We start from the raw sequence: 18886 nt of genomic DNA, 5'->3' as shown, positions 1-18886 counted from the left end.
TCATTACTGCTTCAGCGGAAGCCTGCCACCGCCTGGGGAACGATTTCCCCCTCCTCCCTGTTTACACTTCCTTCTTAAGGAATTCATTGCAGCGATGGGCTGGTTCCACTTGGTGTTTGATTAGTGCCCTGGATCACACACTCTCAGGAACACAGGCTCATGATTCTGATCGCTGAGAGCTTCACTTCCCATCACAACTAAATCAGTTTCCCTGTTCCGTCCTTACATGGCCAGTCATTTTCTACCATTGTCCTTCCCTTCTTTAATAGGCTGACTACAAACTTACCTTTGCTTAGGGACAGTTCCAGTTTACAACTGTTATCCCAGCCTAACTGTTACTAGTAACAATAATTGTTCTCTAGTGCCCCAGTCTGGACAATATATGATCACCCTAACTGTTGAGGAAATAAATGATGTCCATTAAAAATATTATCTATAGGGCTTCCCTGGCGGCGCAGTGGTTGAGAGTCCGCCTGCCGATGCCGGGGACACAGGTTCGTGCCCCGGTCCGGGAAGATCCCACATGCCGCAGAGCAGCTGGGCCCGTGAGCCATGGCCGCTGAGCCTGCGCGTCCGGAGCCTGTGCTCCGCAACGGGAGAGGCCGCAGCAGTGAGAGGCCCACGTACCGCAAAAAAAAAAAAAAAAAAAAAGTGGCCATAGAGTGACAACTGCGAAAATGATGAGGTAGGGACCTCCAGGATGTGGAGGGACCTCAGAAACACTGAAATGATGTGATTAAAAAAAAAAAAGACAAGGGACTTCCCTGGTGGCACAGTGGTTAAGAATCCGCCTGCCAATGCAGGGGACACGGGTTCCAGCTCTGGTCCAGGAAGATCCCACATGCCGCTGAGCAACTAAGCCCATGCACCACAACTACTGAGCCTGTACTCTAGAGCTCGTGAGCCACAACTACTGAAGCCTGTGCACCTAGAGCTCGTGCTCAGCAACAAAGAGAAGCCACCGCAATGGGAAGCCCGCGCACCACATCAAAAAGTGGCCCCTGCTCTCTGCAGCTAGAGAAAGCCTGTGTACAGTAACAAAGACCCAAAGCAGCCAAAAATAAATAAATAAATAAATATTTTTTTTAAAAAAGACAAGATGTTGTTATACATGTAGAACACTTGCATAGTACTGTTGTAACAGAGCACAATATGATTTAAATGTTTTAAAACACAAAAAACGATACATACATACAGTTTCTGGATACTTATATACATAAATCAATGTATAAAAAGTGGACTAGAAGAGCACACAGACATGATATGGTTTGCCTCAGTCAAGGTAGGGGGCAGAGATGGAAAATGGGTGAAAGATTTGAGGGAAATCTGCCATGCTTCATTTATTAAAAATGAAAAGACTGGAAGTAAATATGAAAATCTAGGGGGAATACTTCTATATTATTCATTATATTTTTCTGTATACTTTGAAATTTTAAAAAATGGGGTCGGGCAGGGTGGGGACACGGTCTTTGTGCTTTAAGATGCTCATTGTCTAGACTCAATCCTAGTTCATTTTTGCTGGCTGCCAGCAATCACTGCTTCTTTTTATAAATATTCATGCTCTCAAACTACGCAACTAAAGTCTGTCCCCAAACATCAAGCTCTGTAATTTGCATATCCATCTTTTCGTCCTTAGGGAAAAAAAAAACACAAAACAAAAAAACTGTTTGCCTACACGTTGCCTTCAAGCACTTCACCTAATCTTTAAAATTCCTCCATGATCATTAACAGTGAAATGAGAGGCAAAAAGAAAACAAAAATCAAAAACCCAAACCCGAAACAAACAAAGCCAGAAAGCTAAAGTGACTTTTCCAAAATCCAAGCACAAGCTCTAAGAGAACCAAGATCTCTAGGATCTTATTTTCCCCCAATGATAATACTGCCATTACTCCTCAGGAAAAGAAAACTATCAACAGCATCTTAAGAGTTTAATAACCTCTACATTCACCTTCCCTTTCACTTCTAAAAAGGAATCAAGTCCAACTCTGCCAGAGCAAGGCTGGTCATGTGTAGTCTCTGGAGTTCTTTCTGGACCTTCTCCACGACTTAATCCAAATATTTAAACATCTGTTAGAAGTCAAAAATTTCACACATTCCATGATACACCTGACCTTCATTATAACTCACTCACTGAAAATGGTTCCAAAGTAACTTAAGTTCCACACTGGAAACCTATATTTTCTAACGACCCATAAATTTTTTTTGCCAGCTGCCTTAGGTTGACCTTAATCAGCTCTGTTACAGACCAAAATATGGAAGTCAAGACTATGACATCCTCCTCTGTGATTTACTCAATGTCAAGGTTCTTTGAGTTCACACACTGACAATAAAGAGCCTGCTTTTTAGGTCCATAATAAAAGGAAACATACTAAATTTGATATAGTCATTAATTATGTGCTTTATTTTAATCAAAAGCCTCTAGATTTATGTGTCCTCCTCTGCATCAGAGCAATAAACCTAAACTCTGAAAGTTTAAGATTCTGTGTAATTATATCTGGGGAAAAGAAAAGGTTATATCCACCTTAAACTATGGCAACATGTTGCTAGAAAGACACTTTAACGGTTGTTACTCTGTGACAAAACAAAATCCCACCATCATCACTCTCGTCAACACACATTTCTTCCAGAAATATCAGCAACCAATAACACAGACACTTCAATTTAAAGGGAATTTTGCAACAGATTATTTGCACGATCTAAGTATCCTTTAACTAATGGCAGGGTGAACTGACTTGTTAATCTAAAAAGAATCAAATTGAACTGGATTTTTTTCTCTAAATTTCTTAAAAATGGAAACCTCAGGGGCTTCCCTGGTGGCGCAGTGGTTGAGAGTCCGCCTGCCGACGCAGAGGACACGGGTTCGTGTCCCGGTCCGGGAAGATCCTACATGCCGCGGAGCGGCTGGGCCCGTGAGCCATAGCCGCTGAGCCCGCGCGTCCGGAGCCTCTGCTCCGCAACGGGAGAGGCCACAACAGCGAGAGGCCCACGTACCGCAAAAAAAAAAAAAAAAAAAAAGGAAACCTCATACTTAAAAAAAATTGCAAAATAAATGAATAGGGCTAGAACATGATTAAATACTATCAAAGAAAAGCCACCGCAATGGTTAAAAATCAAAGAAAATACTGTTTTAGAAAGAAAAATACTGTTTTAGAAAAAGTATATGAAGAAAATACTGTTTTAGAAAAAGTATATGAAGAAGCCACATTCGGTGACCAACAAAATGGGACTTCCAGAAGCCCCTCTATGGAAACCCTGTTTTCTACTGCAGTGGGTAGTCTGCTTCAGATAGTCCAAGCCAGGGCATCAGACACATCTGGGCATCAGACACACCTGGGCTTAGACCTTGCACTCTATCGTTCTCCAGTCAGGTAACAGAGTGGGATGAAGCAATTTACTAATTGCCTTAGTGTCTTCAAACAGAGATTTAATACTCATCTATTTCCCTAGAGCTGTTGTGAGGACTGAATGAGACCATCAAATGGTATTCTTTACCATCCCTATGCTTATCTTCTTTGAAACTACAGGCGTATTTCTCCTGAAACAGCAGCAGTATACAGTAATAACAGAGGTCTAACCAGTCTTATTATCTCTCTGAAAAATTGTCTGTAAACTAATAGGACCTTACCACTGACTGAAAGTGAAATGGGGAAAAATAGGAACAGATATAAGATTCGAAGGAATGCTGCAGAGTTACAGAAGAGACAACTTGAGCTAAATTCAAATTAGGAGAGGCAACAAAAAAAAAACCTTTACAACACAAATCTTGAAGGTCAGGTTTTTAAACTTAACCTCCACTGACTTAATGAAAGAACAACATGGTACCAGGGAAAACTCTATCATGGCTGCAAGGCACCAGACATCCAGTTTAGGAACATTACATTTCCTGGAACATTTATCTCCTTTTTCCATAACTCACACACAGGATTTGTGAAGAAATTTTTAAAAAAAATTTTTTTTAGTACTTTGAAATAGCAATCAAGGTGCCAACAGAAGTTTCTCTACACTGAAGCCTGCCAGTACTAACAAAGAGGTAAATTCAAGGAACATCTGGCCATTTGCCACGATGTGAAGAAAGAGAGAAACCTGTAGGCAAACTTTTCCTATCCCACTTCACATTCTCCTTTAAGTAACAAGTCCCAGGCTGCCCAGTTGCCCTACAAAACTGCAATCATATTGGAATGCCTCTTTAGAGAGCTGGAGCTCATCAACACAGGACAAAGTCTTAGTGATCAATAAAACCTCATAAAGAAAGGAAAGTAGGGTACAGCACCATGATGGGTTAAATTGGAAAAACCAACCAATGACCATTTCCTAAGAACAACAGCAATGCCTGTCCATCATGGAGTCTCACAGGCACCAAAATTTTGGTCTCTAATATAATTCCTACCGAAAGGAACTAGGACTCTTAAGGCATAACTAATTCCACATCTTCTGATAGGGGGGAAAAATCAGGACATGTCTGCAAGCATGGAAATAGAATTAAGAAAGCAAGGATGCTTCCAAAGATGTCAGAGAGAGTTCTAAAGAGATAAAGACAATAGCCTTTTTAAAAGGACCTCCTGTAGACAAGTTGTGACAATGTGGACACTGGAAGAAAAAAAATTATATTAAGTGGATATAAATGTATTTTGGAAATACTACTAAAAAGAGGAAAATATTCGGAGAAAGGCTGGAATGCAAAAAAAAGAGGTAAAGTATATGGGTACTTTTTTGTTAATTTCAGTAAGTAGAAGACTGTCAATATAATTGTGTTTGTTTCCTCTAATAAGCATGTCTCCTTATAAAGTATAGATATCTGTGTATACCAAGAAATCGGGGGGGTAGTTCTGTGTAAGCCCAAGAGTTTTCGAACAAAGTAAGAAGTATTACAAGAATGGAGGGAGGGGGCGATGATCAGAACAATGGTCTCACAAAGAAACTGAGTAAGAAAAGAATGATCTGTCCTAAAATGATCACAGTCCTAGACTAGATCCCACATTTCAGAGGAAGAAAACTCTAGGTGGTCTTCTAATGAGAAGATGCTAATAAAGTATGCTTAAGTTAATATCTCTACCAGGAGACTGTATGTACGTATACACTGAGATTGAGCAAATAATTACTATACTGGGATACTAACAGCCATGTTTTTTACGGAGACAGGGAAATGTCTAGACTAGACTAGAATGAACACTACAGCACTGGATTAAAATCAGAGGGACCAGTATGAACTCATGGTGGTTTTTCTTTTTAATATATACAGATGGATATAGAACTAGATAACAGATGTGTGTATAAACACACACACTTCCTTGCACTGTCCACTGAGAGGGACAAGAAGTGCTGATACCACACAGAAATTAGTCCATTAAGACTCCATTCTTGGGCTTCCCTGGTGGCGCAGTGGTTGAGAATCTGCCTGCTAATGCAGGGGACACGGGTTCGAGCCCTGGTCTGGGAGGATCCCACATGCCACGGAGCAACTAGGCCCGTGAGCCACAACTGCTGAGCCTGCGCGTCTGGAGCCTGTGCTCTGCAACAAGAAAGGCCACGATAGTGAGAGGCCCGCGCACCGCGATGAAGAGTGGCCCCCGCTTGCCGCAACTAGAGAAAGCCCTCGCACAGAAATGAAGACACAACACAGCCATAAACAAATAAATAAATAAATTTTAAAAAAGAATAACAACCCAAGCCAAGCTGTAGGATTTACTAAAAAAAAAAAAAAAAAAAAGACTCCATTCTTCAAGGAGCTAAAGGCTCCTGTTACCTGTGAAGCTATCTGGTCCTGTTCTTTGTGAGTTTTTTTAAATTACTGATTTAATTTCATTACTGGTAATCAGTCTGCTCAGATTTTCTATTTCTTCCTGATTCAGTCTTGGAACACTGTATGTTTCTAGGAATTTATCCATTATTTCTAGGTTGTCCAATTTGCTGACGTACAAATTTTCATAGTAATCTCTTATATTTTGTATTTCTGCGGTATCAGTTGTAACTTCTCTTTCATTTTTCATTTCATTTATTTGGGCCCTCTCTTATTCTTGATGAGTCTGGCTAAAGGTTTAACAATTTTGTTTATCTTTTCAAAGGACCAGTTCTTAGTTTCACTGATCTTTTCCATTGCTTTTTTCATCTCTACTTCATTTATTTCCACTCTTATTATTTCCTTACTTGTACTAACTTTGGGCTTTGTTCCCCTTTTTCTAGTTCCTTTACGTGTAAGGTTAGATTGTTTGGGATTTCTATCATTTCTCAAGGTAAGCCTGTACTGCTATATACTTCCCTCTTAGAAGTGCCTTGGCTGTGTCCCATAAATCTTGGAATGCTGTGTTTCTATCTTCATTTGTCTCAAAGTATACTTTTATTTCCTCTTTTATTTCTTCAATGACCCATTACATATTTACAGCATGTTGTTTAGACTCCACATATTTGTTATTTTTCCAGTTTTTATTTCTTGTAGTTGATTTCTAGTCTCATATGCAGTGGTCAGAAAAGATGCTTAATATGATTTCAATCTTCCTAAATTTACTGAGACCTTTTTTGTGGCCTAGCATGGGATCTGTCCTGCAGAATATTACAAGCACACTTGAACGGAATGTGCGTTCTGCTCTTTTGGGGTTGAAAGTCCTATATATATTTATTCAGTCCATCTGGTCTAATGTGCCATTTAATGCCAGTGTTTCCTTATTGATTCTCTGTCTGCATGATCTATCCATTGATGTAAGTGGAGTGTTAAAGTTCCCTACTATTGTATTACTGTCAATTTCTCCCTTTATGTCTGTTAATATTTGCTTTATGTCTTTAGGTGCTCCTACGTTGGGTACATACAGGTTTACAAGTGTTATATCTTCTTGTTGGACTGATCCCCTTATCATTATGTGATGTCCTTCTTTGCTCTAGTTACAGTCTTTGTTTTAAAGTTTAATTTAAGTATGCTTAAATAAAAAGCTGTCCCAGCTTTCTTCCTATTTCCATTTACATGGAATACCTTTTTCCATCCCCTCACTTTCAGTCTATGTGTGTCTTTAGATCTGAAGTGAGTCTCTTAATAGGCAGTGTATATATGAGTCTTGCCTTTGTATCTATTCAGCCACCCTACGTCTTTTGGATGAAATGTGTAATCCATTTACATTTAAAGAAATTACTGACAGGTATGTACTTACTGCCATTTTGTTAATTTTTTTCCCTGGTTATTTTTATTGGTCTTCTCTCTTCCTCTCTTCTTCTCTTGCTCTCTTCCCTTCTGATTTGACCACTTTCTTCAATATTATGTTTGTATTCCTTCCTCTTTATTTTTAGTGTCTATTATCAGGTTTTGGCTTGTAGTTACCATGAGGTTCTTCTATAACAACATATGTATACAGCTATCTATTTTAAGTTGATGGTCATTTAAGTTTGAGCACGTTCTAAAAGCACTACATTTTCATGCCACCCCCTCATTTTATGTTTTTGATGCCATCTTTAACATATTTTTATTTTGTGTATCCCTTAATTATTGTGTGTGTATATGTGTATTTATTAATTTTTATTTATAGTTATATGATTTTACTAGTTTTGTCTTTTAACCTTCATACTAGGTATATAGGTGGTTGATCCAACTACGCTTACTGTATTTTTGCCTTAGAATATATAAAGAACTCTTACAACTTAATAGTTAAAAAATTCTTTTTAAACAGGCAAAGAACCTAAATAGACATCTTTTCCAAAGAAGATATACAAATGGCTAATAAGTACATAAAAAGATGCTAAACATTATTAGAAATACAAATAAAAAGCACAATGATATACTACTTCACTACTACCAGGATGAGTGGAATCAAAAAGCCAGATAATATGTGTCATCAAGAATGCAAAGAAATGGTAACCTTCATACCCTGCTGGAAGAAACGCTAATGGTCCAGCTACTTTGGAAAACGGTCTGGCAGCTCCTCAGATGATTAGATACAGAGTTACCACATGAGCTGGCAATTCCACTCCTCGGTAAATAACCAAGAGAAAAGAAAACACATGTCCACACAGAAACGTACATGAGTGTTAGATGTCCCTAAGGACAGGCATCTAAGATTGCTTGCTTGGTGTTGCCCAGTTTCTGGATTGTGCCTGACCAAACTAGGAAGTCCATTAGGAGAACCCTCCCCCCACTCCACCCCCACTCCCCCCCCCACACACACAAGTAAGACATGTAATTACCCTTGTCCCACTCTCACACCTGCTTACAACTTTCCCAACCTGTGCTTTCCACACAGTTGGAATTCTGCCTAATTTTTATGTGAGAATCCTCTATACCCTGCAGAAACCTGTACCCTGGACTGAACTCCAGCTTTCCTGGTTGGGTTCCTGACATCCTCCTCAACGTACGCCAATCCCATGGACCAGCTCATGTATTCTTCCAAGTAGTAAATGAAGACCTATAACAAATATGATAGGAACTGCACTGGGATGACCAGCTAAACCCTGGGACAGTCCTGGAAGCACAATGAGCATCTCGTAACTCCAAAGCACGAATGCTCTACACCCTTGCAGCAAGTTCATGGATGCACAGCAGCCTCCTCCACCTGACATGCCTACTGGCCCCTGTTCTGCCTGGTCTCTGCTCTTCTGGGCAGTAGACCAATAGCTAGGAGCACAATCTCTGAACCAGCTTTACTGAGTTTAAACTTCACTCTTCCCCTTAATGTATGATCTTGACAAGTTCCTCTACCACTCTGCCTTGGTTTCCTCATGTATAGAAAGGGGGTAATAATACCTCCCGAGGTCATTTTGAGGATTAAATGAGACAACATATAACACATAATATGCTTATAACAGCACAACCACAGCACTCTGTTACCGCTTCTATCTTAGCCTATCTGACAGTATCACATTTTTTTACTTGCATCTTCCCCTACTGGTCCTTGAGCTTCCCAAAGGTGTGAAGTGTCTTCTTCCTTTTCATATTCACAGCATATAACACAGTGCTAGGCACAGGACAGGTACATGAAAGGGACCAATGAATGAGTGAAAAATAAAAATTATGAGTCCAGAAACATCGGTGATTACAGAAACCATGCTTTCAATATAAAAAGCAGAGCACGTGGTTTATGAGTATATAAGAATTAAACATCTGAAATGAGGCTGGCTCTGGAAAATCCAGGCTGACTGCCAGAATGATCTAGAAAGAATCCGAATGCTCAGCGGTCAGAGTGGTTACATAAACGCTGGCATTAAAGCACAGGGGGTTTTACAGAAGCACGACGGGAGACCTCTGCTGATACCTGAAAGAGTCCGGACAAAACACTAAGCAGAAAAAACAGAACAGAAAAGTATGCACAGAAGGACTACAGACTGTTCGAAGAGTGAAAATCAAAGAGATGAGGCTTTTTGTGTGTATCCCTAATACTACAAGGTGAAAAGATCGTTATATGTTTTGAAATTAATTTTGATTCTAAAGACCACTTAACACACAAAAAAATAATGCTTATAATAGCTTTACATATGGAACAAGATAAAAGGAATGGAGATTCCAAAAGTTTTAATCCTTTAAATAAGACACAGTAAAAAGGGTCAAGTTTCTGTTACTATAACTCTCTGAACAGATAAGTTTCCTGATAAGAAAAAAATCCATATACTCTTCTTAGGGTCATTTACTCTTATTTCCTAAGTAGACTTTTAAGGCCAGTCATCTGTTCTGTTCACGTCAGGGACAAGCAATAGTTTGATTAACTACTCAAAGTTCTTCTTAAGTAAGTCTTCTCCTTTTGGTACGATTAAAAAATGAAATCTAAAATGTATATATTTGTCTGCAAAGAAGAAAGGTCTTCAGCAAGTATTTCATTCATTTTCCCCAAACAGTTCCTTCCGAAATTAGAGTCCAACTCAGAGAAAAAGAGAAAAACAATACCAATACTATACTTGCTCAAAGCACAGAACACGTTTTCCCACTTATATCAACTTATTTCATATATACACGTATACTCACACAGATATATACATATCAATACACACACCAGAGAAAAGTTAAGTCGTGAACACATCTTTTCAGTTACTTTCATACAAGTCAATAAAATAATGCCAGCAACACCACCTTCCAATAACCAGGTGACAACTACTAGTCTACCTTGACTCTCACAAACTAAATACAATACTCACCTCCATTCTTCTTGCCATCAATATTCCCTAGATTAACATAAGGAAAGGAGACAGGTAAAAAGTAGAGGTAGGAATTGCCTGTAAACATTTCCTCTTCAAAAAAAGCAAAGAAATGCATTAGCCCTGAATATACTTCCAATCACTAAACAGACAACCTTCCTTAGAAACACAGTTGGACAGTCTGAACAAAATTAATTTTTAAACTTTTAAAATTTTCACATCAGAATTTCTCCTCACTTACTTCAAAAATACTCTTGCCTGAAGAGCAATCTGTCAACACATGCTGGTTAAATCATTAACTACACAGCACCAAATCAGTCCTATGATCAGCATGTAAATTTCATGAAGGCGCCGATTGTCCTTTGAAGCGCTTTATACAACATCCGGTACAAGGAAGCTTATTAAACATTTATGATGTTTAATAATAAAAAATAAAATGCCCAAACAGAAGTCTTTGTTACTCGACTTGGCTGCCATTTATAATATAAACCACTGATGAGCATGTCTCTCCAAGTGCAATTACAAGAAATCAAAACCAAAACAAACCCCATTCAAATGAGAAAGTCTGTCTCCTCCGTCCAAGAATACTGCCTCATTTTTGTGTCAGAAAGAAACTGGCAGGCCGCCAGCAGATAGCATGCAACATGCAGCTTGTAGGGGCATTCAACTCAAGCATCTACGCACCGTTGACAAAGCGAAACACCTACTACATGCCATGCACATTTTTGGAGATGTTTTCCTTACCTTTCCCATTTTGCCACGTAGTATACCAAGATAAAGTAAGGAACGACGTGATAAATGCTAAAACAGTGGCTACAGTTCCATTTCGGAGCCTCATCTCATTTCACCATCACACTGGTTCATATGTTTAGGATGATAACCAAGACTGTTTTCTTTTTATCCTGAAGTCAGGTGAAGCCAGGACTCCTGGCTCTGGGCCAATCAAAACAATCAATAGGAGAAGTTCATTGCAGACGCGGCGCGGAAGCAGCCTGGCAGCCACACCACCCACAATTACTATTCAGGACTGTCTGCACGGTCTTCATAGGTGGATGCTGCAGGCTTCTTTCTTCCTATTCGGGGGGAAGAGAGAAAGAAAAACTTGCTCAGTGATGCAAAATATTAGTTTCTTCATTTATCAGTCACTGTTATAAACAGATTTTTGGCTGGGCTAAACTGTATCTTGTAAAGATTACTCCCATATCCAAATGACATTTAATACACTAGAATGATATGGTTCTTCTCCAGGGGAAAAAAGCTTCCAACTGTACTCCCTCCTCATTGGTTTTGTTTTGCCTGTGGAAACAGAGTCATGGTTACTTATTTAAAGGGGGAAGTGGTGGGGCTCATTAAATAATAAGCCACAGATTCCAAGCTGAGAACTCTAATGATCACACAATGGTTCCTGAGTAACAGCATCTTAACTCTCTGCAATCCTCCTGTTGCACAATAATAGTTAATGTTTTAAATTTTTTAAAGAAAACTGACAGACTACAACCTACGAGGGTCAAAAGCCCTAGGTCCTAGATCCAGCTCCATCACTGCTTGCGGGACTTCAGGCATGTCACTTATCTTGGCTTTGTGGTTCATCCATAACATGAGAAAACTACCTGTCCTGGACTCTCCTGTTCTCATAAATAATAAAAAGGTTACAGTTACGATTGCTATTGATCATCATTGTAAAATAAATGTCATTTTTCCAACGATTAACCTACTCCCCGGGTGTAAACTGGGACTATTTCAGCATTTAGAAAATGCGGCAATCCAACCAGGATACCATAGGACCCAGGACTAATCACTTAGCATTGCTTTAACTCAGGAAACCTGGAGATCACCTCCCATCTAGCAAAGCTGAAAAAAATCTGGAGATCACCTCCCACCTAGCAAAGTTCAGAAAACAGAATGAAATCATGTCCTGAGAAGTACTTAAGCATAGTCACCTAGCACCTAATAGGTTCTCAATAAATGTTAACTGTATTAAAAAATAAAACCGAATCAAAAACCTGCAGCCAGTCACTGGTTCAGGCGGCTCTGTGCACAGCCGGTCTCATTCCCTCAGGGCATATCAGGCACGGCAAGATGTGCATTGATTCCTGCTGGCCACGGGGGGACCATGAGATGCACTTGGCAATCCACTAAGTGACACTCCAGTGGGGTGAGTTAATGCACCTCCAAAAAGGCCTGGGAAGCCCAAGGGACAATTCCCTATGGCGAAGAGGGCAGCTGATTAAAGCGGCCATTTGTAGGCAATTCAGAAACTACCATCTCAGCTGGTTTGTAAAAGTGATGTTGCTAGAAACCTCCACTAGTGAAAAAAGATATCACTAGGGCACAGGATTAACAGTAAGAATGATAGACACTACAACTCACTGAGGGTTTTCTATGTGTCCCTCACACGTTCTAAATCTTCAATCTTCAACTCCCGTGAGGCAGGCATTGCTGACCCTATCTTACACACAAAAAAAATGAACCCAGAGACAGAACCCTAATTTGCATGACTCCAAAGTCCAAGTCCTCATCTCCCACCCTTTGCCTCTCAAACTAGGCCACCTGCACCGGGGCCCCTAGAAGCGCCAGGGATATTCCAAGTCTCAGGTTACACCAGAGAATCATCCCGGGGTGTTACCTTTACCCAACAGATTAAGTGTGAATTTAAAAAAATAATTATACTCTACAACCAGTATGGATCTATTATAGAATAAACTGCAAAATTCACAGGAAATTTCAAAGTTTCAACTTAAAACTTGAAACGAATTTCTCACTTCCTGTACCCTGGGCTAGGCCCTCCCCCCCCCCACACTCACACCCAGGCAGCCTGTTAATCCTCCTTGGCCAGCAGCTCTGTGGTATAATATTCTAGAAGCACTGAACTCCCCTCTCCTTACTCTCCGCAAACAAAGAACTCCAAAGATATTCTCACGTTCAAGTTATGATAATTTTCTAAAACCAAAGTTATTCACCTTCTAACATATCCATGTCAACAGTCTTCATGGTGAAATTCTAGAATTTCAACTCATTTCCATAAAGTGCCTAATATATTGTCTTATATCAATAAGCACTCGATAATGAATTCTGATTATAAAAAGAGAAGGGATAACTCAGTGAATTATGTAACTTGGAATTTTAGTCCTGTTGCGGCATCATATAAAAATTCACGTAACTTTCTGTTGCTATATCCTTAGCCCTACCTTACTTCAAGAAGGATTCTGTCCTTTGGTGAAAGAACTAAAAGTATACAGGTTATTAGAGCAGACATTCAGTCAATAATCACGGGGAAGTAGAGAAGCAGAGAATCAGAAAATAAAGGATATTTTGAAACATAGTTTTATTAAATACAAATAAATCCCATAAAATTCAGTATAAATGGGTAGAGAGACAAGTAAAAGTGAATGAACACTATAATCAAAGTAGACTATAGATATAGTATTGGTAACAGGAAAAACATAAAGAATATTAAATATTGGATCCAGGAAGTAATTAATCTCTGGTTTGAAGAAAATACTTATAATGAACTCTGCCAACAAATAAGACCTGAAATTCTGCAAGAGAAATACAAGAGCATTTTACTCAGGAAGAATGCCATCATACATTTTTAATTAGGGTTTCCACACTAATGAAGTTTAACTGCACAGAACAAGAGTAAAACCAATGATCCCCATGCTCTCAAAACAGGAGAGGTGAGGCTGGACAGCCAAGAGCCCTTTGGATTGACTGACTACCTATAGCAAGAGAAGAAGTAACACATATTTTTCATCACTGTCCACATCTGTAAAAATTTCAATCTAACACCTTGTCACTCTCTGTGACTATCACTTAACACATCTGAATTCTTAACAACAAAAAAGGCAGTGGCTTAAGTTACTGGTCATCTTCTCCATCCTGACAAAGCTGTATGGAACTTTCAACTCCAGATCTCACACTGAAAAATCTGTTTTATTAACAGTCCTTTAAGGGCTGCAGTCCTTTATGTTATTATTAGATACATAACCTTTGTTGGATTTTAAAGTGTTCTCTGAAATAGTCAATATGTTCTATGGCCGAAAACACTTAACATATGGCTTAATTACCATCCCACAGACAGGACAGAGATGCCTGAAGGAAAGGCACCATCATGAAATCCGTGATGTAAGCCCTACAACTTTATACACCGCAATCATGTTAAAATTCATTGGTTTTACGTTTATAAAAGGATTTCTATTTTTCGTCAATACAGCTTACATAATTTCACCATCCTGTGCGTTTTCAGATTTACACGTGTGGGCTAAAGAAACCTTTGTTAGGATAACCTGTTAATGGAACTTTTTAAAAAAAAACATTCAGAAAAAGAAACATAAACCACTAAACGCATATTATTCACTTCTAAATTTAGGTTCTAAATTCGAACGAACGACGTTGTCATTCTATTTTATCAGAAGTCGTCCGACAGCAAAAGCACAACAGCAAAATATATGGAAAGCACTGAAAACATGCACTGCGCCTGCTTATATTTCGCAATTCGGATTGTAAGCAATGAACGGGCTCCAGAGAAACACACGCTGCGAGAAATAAAAAGCGGGCGCGCGAGTGGTCTGACTGCCAGCTCATAAAACACGCCTTCCCGCTGTCACCGGGTACACTCAGTGGAATCACCTGGCCCCAACCCGAGGGTCCCACTTGCAGCTTCCTCGTTAAGGCGGAACTGAGGCCTGGGGATGGGGGTGCGCTTGCACAGAGGACCAGCGGGTCTTGACTTTGTAGGAAAATTCGCCAGGACTGTGTACGCTTCGCCGACCCGGCAGCAGCCCCAGACCCTGCGCCCGGGCCGCCTCGCCCCCGCCGCACCTGCCCCGCGGCCCCGGGACGCCGCCGACTCCGGGACAGGCGTGCGCCCTGGGGCAGCAGGTCCTGCGGGCAACTCTCTCTCCCCTCTGCATCCCCAAACCCCCACTTTCCTCCACTTTGCCCCAAAGGCGACAAGCCCCGCCCCGCCTAGGAGCGCCGAGAACGCACCAGGCGCCCGGCCGGTCACCCCGAGAGCGCGCAGCACCCCGGGGCTGCGGCGGCGGCGGAGCGGGGCTGACGGCGAACCCAGGGCGGCCCGGCCCGCTCCCCGCCCCGAGGCCCGGTCCGCCCGCGCCCCGAGCCGGCCCCGCAGCAGCCGGAGGCGCAAGAGCTCCAGGCCGGGCCGCGGCGCAGGCTGCTCCGTTACCAGCAGGTGGATCTCCCGCGACCCGGGGCCGCCCCTCAATCCCGCGCCCTCCGCGCAGCCGCCCTGCACACCACCTCGAAGCTGCCCGCGCGCCGCCGCCGCCGCCGCCGCCTCGAGCCCCTCAACCGCCGCCGGCGCTTCCAGTCCTGCCGCGGCCGCCGCGGAGGCTGCTGTGGCCGCCGCCGCTGCTGCCGGGCGCCCCGCCTCCCCGCGCGGCTCCGCCCCGCTGCTGGAGCGCTGCGGCCCCCGCGCCCGGCCCCGCCCGCGACCCCGCCAGCCATTGGCCACCGGTGCTGCGCGCCGTCCACCGGGCGCCCCCGCGCGGCCGAGCCTCCCGCCAGAGGCCCGCCCGGCTGTCATTTAGGGGCGCCGTCTCGCAGCCTGTATCATTCTCGTGAGATCTCCCCGCTTCATTTACCGTCCCCGCGGGGTCTGGAGCGGCGTCCGGGTCTCCGGTCCCGGCCTCTGAGCGCTCGGTGTCGCCCGGCCGCCACATCTGGCTTTAATCCTCCCGGGCGTGTGCGCGGAGGCCGCTCAGGCTGCCAACAAAAGGCCCCGGGGAGCCCCCAGCCTCCGCCTGGGGCGCGACCCGACCACCCGGGGTGCCCCGGCCCCAGCCCCTACCCCCAGCTGGGGTCCCGTCCCCGCCATCCTGCCAGGGAGGCATTCCCAGTGACAGGTCCCGGGGCGGCTCCCGACCTAATCCAGCAAGAGCTTCTGAGGCCCCGCGCGTCCAGGCACCTCACCGATGCCTCTGGCTCTCGCGACATCCCCAGCGATAGGCATCGTTATCCCCAGTTTACCGACGAGGAGACCAGAACTTAGGGAGAAGGACTTGCTTAAGCGACTGGGAAGAAGATAATATAAATTAGGATTTAAATGCAGATCGTTTGAGTGCTAAAGCCTCTGATTTTTTCCACTACACCACGCTGTCCTGCCCCTTTCTCCTGAGGCACATGTCCTAATCTATCACCATTTCATAAAGTTGGAGGTTAACTTCGGAAGCAAATAGATAATCATCTATAGAAAGCCCAAGTGGTCTGCCCCAGTTTTTCTTAGTATCTTGTATGTACCGTGACTTGGGTTAGTAACTGGCCTGAGGGCCAGATTTCCTGTAATCTATGACAAAGACATTTCCTATTAGCAAACTGGCAACAATTTCATGACCAGATGTAAGTAATAAAGGCTGAAACCACTCTCGGATAAAACCTTTGATACATTGTTTGATACACCTTGCCTGAAATATCTCTTGGGAATGGAAAGCCCTAGGCCTTGCTCTACAATGCTCAATGACAGGCAAGCAATTTCCTTGCAGATGAAGAAAGCACTACCATTTGACAAAGCCGCATCCACAAGACTGGACAAAAAACCGAATAGCCCAGGTAGCTCCTATCTGCATTCTACAGAGGAAGAAACTGGAGGCCCTGAAAGGTTAATAGTACAAACAGTAGTACCATACAAACTGATACAAATAGTAATGTAGGCACTAGTAAATGATGGAAGCACAATTCAAACCCAGGTCAGTTTGACTCCAGAGCCCCTCCACCATTCCTGTACCTCTCTGCTTACACCTTCAGCAACTGACAAAATGTTAAGTGGATGAATATTAAAAAGATGTGTTTCTCTCCACTTTCTCCATTTTTTCTCTCTCAGTGAGGGAAGGAAATGAAAGCATTCACAAACATTCTATAAGCAGAGGCATATGTCAGAGAGAAAGGAAAGCTGCAAAGGACAAGCTTCAACTACAGACTCAATGGGCTTATTCAGGATAGATGGCAGAATTCCCCCTGGAAGAGGGTTAGTGGCGAACCCACAGCAGAAGACAAAAAGCAGGAAAGACAGAACTGCCTTCCTTAGGGGGCCTTTTTGATCGTTTGTTGCTACTCCATCTGGCAGCAGAAGGACAGGTTTTGGAAGAAATCTGGTGATACCGTTAAACTTGTCACAAACCAATCACGTTTTAGCTCTGGAAAGCCTGGATTTCAGTTTGTTGTCCTAAGAAGTCAGAATGGCACGCGATATATGCCAAGGTATGGGTTAGAACGGATTGATCATTCACCCTCACTTTGCAGAGCACACGATCCTGGATTTGCTGACTATGTCTGTGGAATTTGTTTGATAAACAATTAAAGGGGTTCCTAACCCCACTGAGTCCAGTCTAGTTCTTTTTCCCTTTTTTATCTTTTCCGCGATGATTCTCTAGCTCCGTTATTCTGCATCTTCTCTTTTTGCCTTATCCTGGCCTTTAAGTTCACACAGTCAGTGGAAACTTGGGAGGGACTTAGGCTAGAAGTTCTGCCTGTAACTTCACTACTCTATGTTCCGTCTCCAACAAAACTGTGATGTGGTGGCTGTTCTTTCCACAGATGTTTCTGGAGTGCCTAAGATGGGCAGAGGCAGCTGGTGCCTACCCAGGGGTGCTCACCGACTAGTGGGAGAGGTGGGTAAGGAAGTAGACCACAGACAGCACCATAAACTCAAGCTACCAGGACACAAGATAGGATGGACCCTCAATCAGATTCTCAGGGTGGAGAAGGCTTCCTGGAAGTGACATCTGACCTAAAAACAGAGTACACACAGGAAGCTAATCTTTTCCTTTTATCACTCTGATGGGGAGTAGTTGTTGGTGGGGACCACTGCCTGCAGCAATCAACTTCTAAGAAATCAAACACATGATCTTTAGTTCTTTTCTGTTCCTGTCCCCTCCATGCACCAACCATCAAACTTGCATCATTTATGAGTGTTGTTAAATGTCGTGATTCTGGTTTCTTGGCTACTGGCTCAAATGGGATCTTTTTTTCTATTGTAAAGGCTTCAAGAGGAATCACATCACATCACATTCCTGTTTTTTTTTTTACCCTCCCATTTTACTTGATAAATGGTGTGTTCTACCCCTTTAGTCTAGAAGTTAGAGGGGAACTTGGACCAGGGTGGGCATTAAGAGCGTATTAACTCTTTGTTAACCACAGAGTGTTTCAGACACAGGTACACAGTATTTCTGTTGTATAATCAGACAGGGCACATGAGGTCCAAGAAATTAATGGGAGAATTCAAATAGAACCAACCACCCCATTTAATATTGAGCTCTAGGTAGACATTAAGGTTTATACCGATGAAGGATAGCAGAGAGCTAAATTATTTTAATTTTTCATTTTTACACTTTCTCTCCATACCTTCACCCATCTCTTTGTGAAAGAACCCCTGAAAGATGCCTTTCTTATTCGTTCACATTCACACTGTCGGGGTAGGTGTACCTATCAGGTTATTCAGACAAAAGCCAGGCTGTGTGGCTACATGATTATGGAATTATAAGCCCTTACCATACTGAAGTGTTTTGGCCAGTGGTGTTTATATATGTATATAAAAGATACTGCAAAAATTTTTCAAGAGAATCCAACCATCTTACTGGGAACAGGCGCCCTCGGCAATGCCACATGGCAGGAAGTTTAGGAGGCTTGGAGGGATCACTCTGCCCTACTAAGTGCCTTAGCCACACCATTAAAGCTGACTCACTGGTTTTATTCTATTTGATGGATACTCCAAAGGCATGATGGAGGAGAATTTTGTGCTGGAGAATTTCAGAGCCTTGGCTACTTT

At 42.4% G+C, this 18886-nt stretch overlaps 1 protein-coding gene across 3 annotated transcripts in view; it reads right to left on the bottom strand.

The window, feature by feature from the left end:
• Window positions 1-15490, bottom strand: part of MGAT4A (alpha-1,3-mannosyl-glycoprotein 4-beta-N-acetylglucosaminyltransferase A) — a 504464-nt gene extending 488974 nt beyond the window's left edge. For 2 of the 3 annotated variants that reach the window (XR_010934342.1, XM_067704225.1), the window contains exons 1-3: window positions 15364-15490; window positions 10846-11174; window positions 10102-10128 (exon numbers count right to left, since the gene is read on the bottom strand). Coding sequence is in view for 2 of the 3 variants with exons in the window: in XM_067704225.1 (XP_067560326.1) it covers window positions 10102-10128; window positions 10846-10939 (121 nt within the window). In the remaining variant the exon portion in view is untranslated. The remainder of the gene's footprint in view (window positions 1-10101; window positions 10129-10845; window positions 11175-15363) is intronic. The other variant, XM_067704226.1, reaches the window with a different exon arrangement.
• Window positions 15491-18886: the final 3396 nt, after the last annotated feature.

The sequence above is a fragment of the Pseudorca crassidens genome, chromosome 14 (assembly GCF_039906515.1).
Source record: "Pseudorca crassidens isolate mPseCra1 chromosome 14, mPseCra1.hap1, whole genome shotgun sequence".
NCBI classification, from domain to species: domain Eukaryota; kingdom Metazoa; phylum Chordata; class Mammalia; order Artiodactyla; family Delphinidae; genus Pseudorca; species Pseudorca crassidens.
This window is presented reverse-complemented; position numbering and strand designations above follow the sequence as displayed.